Raw genomic sequence first — 3,808 nt, 5'->3', positions numbered from 1 at the left:
CAATCTCATACTGCACTGTCCTCATTAAATTAAGTGTGTCATTTTTCTCAAAATAAGATGTTCTTAGCTCCACTAGGGTTTGCTTGCTTTCAAAAGCTTATTGTCTGTCAGTAATATTAAAAAGCAATGGCCTACTGGCTTTCACATTTGTCAAAAGCGACTTCATGGCAACAAGCACTTCTCAAGGAAAGCTGAGGTCTTTCATGGTTAGTGATATCTGGAGACTGTGATCAACAGCTTGAAAAAAATGGAACTTTTCTTTAATAAGACTGCACTGTTATACTTTGCACAAGAGGAGGAAAGGCTAAAAATGTTGTTTATTTCATTTTAGGCAAGTGTTCTTCCACTATTTTCAGAACAAACTGACTGGGTAAAAATTTGTTGGAAAATAATTCAGGAGAATCTGCTTATCTTGAGGAACTGCCAGCTATAGAAAACTAGCCTTAAGTGCTGGCACCACCATGGAGACGGAACAAAGTTAAGATGACTAATAAAAAAATTGCACTCATTCTGTGAATCTGATCTTGGAACTTAATGGGATAAAATATGCCCTATTTTATGAAGAACGAAAAACACCTTCCTGTTCCAGGAAAGAAAAAGTGTGGCTGCTTTGACAACCCACCATTTCTAATTAGGTGTAATGATATCTTGCTCTCGGCTGTTCTCCCTCCCTGAGCTGCGTGGAAAAGCAGTCCAGATGCACTTTTGACAGAGTGCCTGCCCCTAACAAAAAGGCAAAAAAGCAGTCAGTTCCCCTACTGTTCCCATAGCAGTCTGGAATTAACATACACATGCTAGTCTATATTCCCCACTATTGCCAGGTATTGACAATTGACTTCCGCTCCGAATTCAAATTGCTTGTAAAGACATTTAAAGTCCCAAGTGGCTGAGGACATCCCCTGCTTAACAGATAGCAATAGTATTTACATTTCTATCCCACTTCATAGTGAACTAAGCATTCTGTAAGCCAATGGCCCCCAACAAGCTGGGTACTCATTTTACCAACCTATGAAAGGATGGAAGACTGAGTCAACCTGGGAGTTCTCTGGGATCAAACTCACAACTTTGTGGCTTCAGTACTGGCATTTAACCACTGCGCCACCAGGGCCCCTAATGTTTACAGTTTGCTGGAGGGGGCCTCCTCAGTGTCCCATCAGTCTGGGCAATACAGTGTTGGAAGACACAGGAGAAGACCTTTTCTGCTGTGACATCCCACTTATGGAACACCCTCCCCTTGGAGGCCCAATTGGTAACAACACTGCTGCTGCTCAGGTGCCAAGTGAAAACAGGGTTGTTCACAAACACTTTTGGGTACTGGTTGATTTTACTGAAATCCTTGCATGTTATGTGCCTTCAATTTGTTTTAAACTATATATTTTCTTATATCTTTTAATCTGTTTTTGACCTTTTTTAATTTTAATTATAAACAATCCAAATGACACACCAAGACAAGTACATAACAAATACATTACTACTACAGAAAATACAAATACCTATAATATACAATACCACATATAACAAGTTACATCTTAGTATAAAAACTCTCAGAAGTATACTATTATGTTACTTCGAGGGTAAACTAAGATGACCTGATTATTGAATTTACCTATATTCCTACACATTCCTAATCTGTTTTTGACCTTTTGAAATGATTTTCATTATTCATGCAGCTTTCAATTGTCAGTTTGGTTATACTATATGCTGGTCTAAGATCTCTGGATAGAAGGTAGGATATAAATATTGAAATAAAAATAAAAATAAATAATCTGTCCCACACACACACACACACACACACACAAGGTTTTCAGAAAAGGATAAGTTTGAGATCAGGTAAAACTAAGGTTGACAGGTCAGAAGCACCCCAGACTCTGATTTTTCAGTGCCAAAGCCAGAGACCTAGTGGCAACCCCTGGCGATACCATGTCATTGGGATTATAGAGACAGTGAAAATAATCCAGGATGAATCCGGGTTGAATCTCTGTTGTTCACATGCATCCTGAATGCACCCAATTAATTTGAAGGAGGGCTGTCAAAAACCCTACTTAACCCAAGGTAATTGATACTAGTTTTTTTCCCAAGGTTTTTTTTTAAAAAAGATTTGCATCGTTGGCAGTGTGAATTATCGATGCATATAGATCCGGGATTAAACTCTGCAAGCCCTGAATGCGTTTCGAATTAATTTGCATCATCAACTCCATGCTTATTCGAGTGCTCACAGATGTGAACAACCAAACTCCCAGAGATGCACATAGATGCATCTCCATAGCATGAAAAACCAACCTAGAATGCGTGAGTGAGATTATTTGCATAGTTCCACTAAAAAAAATGACATCTGAATGACCCCTTTAAATATCAACCATAGTTGCTCAGAGCACTGCATTCAAACAACAAACACAAAGTATCAACACGGAGAACATAATTATCGAGATGGAAATTAAGTTTTCAAATTCAGTGCTAACTGAACATTTGCCAATACTGCTTTTAACAACATGCAAGAGTTATAGTCCAGGGAGACAAAGTTGGTCTGAGGTGCACAAGGCTTGCACCATTATTAGGGAAAAGGTTAATGTGGTTGTCTTTCTTCTTCAGCTCAGCTTAGTGCTTTGGCACTGGATTTCTTTCTCTTTTTATTTTATTCTTTATTTCACTTCTCATATTCTTTCCTCTTCTCCCCTCCCATCTCCTCAACTCTTCTTGACATTTATCTTGTTCTCTAGTCAGTGTCTCTTTTCCTTGGCTTCTTTCTCCCTCACTATATATATATATCTATATATCTGCCCCACTTTCTTTTTTCCCTTTCTTGTCCATAACTCCTGGCTAACCATCTTCCCTTTTCTTTCATTCATTCTTTCCTCCATTTTGCTCTCTTAGCAGGTATCAATAGTACTCAAGGGAAAAACATTTTCTTTTCAAGACAGCATTCTTCTTGTCCTGAGACCACAGGGAGAGGTTTCAGACCTTGAGGTCTGGTAACCTCAGATAAAACAGTAAGGAAGAATTACTAGCTTGTGATGCACCCCATGTCCAGTGGGTTGCAGTCCAGTTAGACCAATATCCAGAACACAATATCACATTACTGATCTAGTGAGAACATAGTAGTGATTGTCTAGATTTACACATAATCCCATTTCTTTTCCAGGACTGGAACCCTACCATTAGATTCTTCACACTCCCTGATGAGTCAAAGGTAGATATCACTGCTCTCACAAAGAAGAGACTAGCACATACTATTATGGCTAGAGAAATAGCTTTCATTTTGGAAATCCAGCTGTGCAGTAATCATGGCCTCTTAGCAGAACATACACCAGAGGATGGTTGTGTAACTAAAATTTGATTCTATTATGCTGTCACAAAGCAGTTTGCTAGCTCAGATCATATCTAACACACTTCATGTGATTTCAGTATCTTAACAGACTGAAAGAGAGCATTCTACTGTTAAAAGGTTACATACTTTTCTGCTGTCTTCTGTAAGGATTGCCAGCCCTGGGGCCTCCATGCTGCAAAGGACTAGGAAAAGCCTGAGCTAAGTGGAGGAAGATGTCAGACAAAAGCATAGAACTCTGAAGTCAGAAGCCTGTTCCGTCTAACTAACTGTTCCCATCGGCTCTCACATGCTTAAGAGGAAACCACATTCTTTTATCACACTCTGACCATCGTAACAGCAAACGGAAATGTGCAGGGCTCTCCAGTTACTGAGCTGTAATTTCTCCAGAACAGAGGTGAGCAAAGTGCAGCCCTCCAGAAGTTGCTGAACTGCAACTCCCAACATTCTTCATCCTCAGTTATGCTGCCTAGGGCTGCTGGGATG

At 39.6% G+C, this 3,808-nt stretch overlaps 1 protein-coding gene across 1 annotated transcript in view; it reads right to left on the bottom strand.

Moving 5' to 3' along the window:
- Positions 1 to 3,581, bottom strand: part of UNC13D (unc-13 homolog D) — a 54,709-nt gene extending 51,128 nt beyond the window's left edge. The window contains 1 exon segment of the mRNA XM_042454714.1: positions 3,452 to 3,581. Within this exon segment, the coding sequence (XP_042310648.1) occupies positions 3,452 to 3,496 (45 nt within the window). The 5' untranslated portion in view covers positions 3,497 to 3,581.
- Between the last annotated feature and the right edge of the window lie 227 nt (positions 3,582 to 3,808).

Source organism: Sceloporus undulatus, chromosome 2, assembly GCF_019175285.1.
Source record: "Sceloporus undulatus isolate JIND9_A2432 ecotype Alabama chromosome 2, SceUnd_v1.1, whole genome shotgun sequence".
Taxonomy (NCBI): domain Eukaryota; kingdom Metazoa; phylum Chordata; class Lepidosauria; order Squamata; family Phrynosomatidae; genus Sceloporus; species Sceloporus undulatus.
The sequence above is the reverse complement of the archived record's forward strand: the minus strand, read 5'-3'. Positions and strand labels throughout refer to the sequence as shown.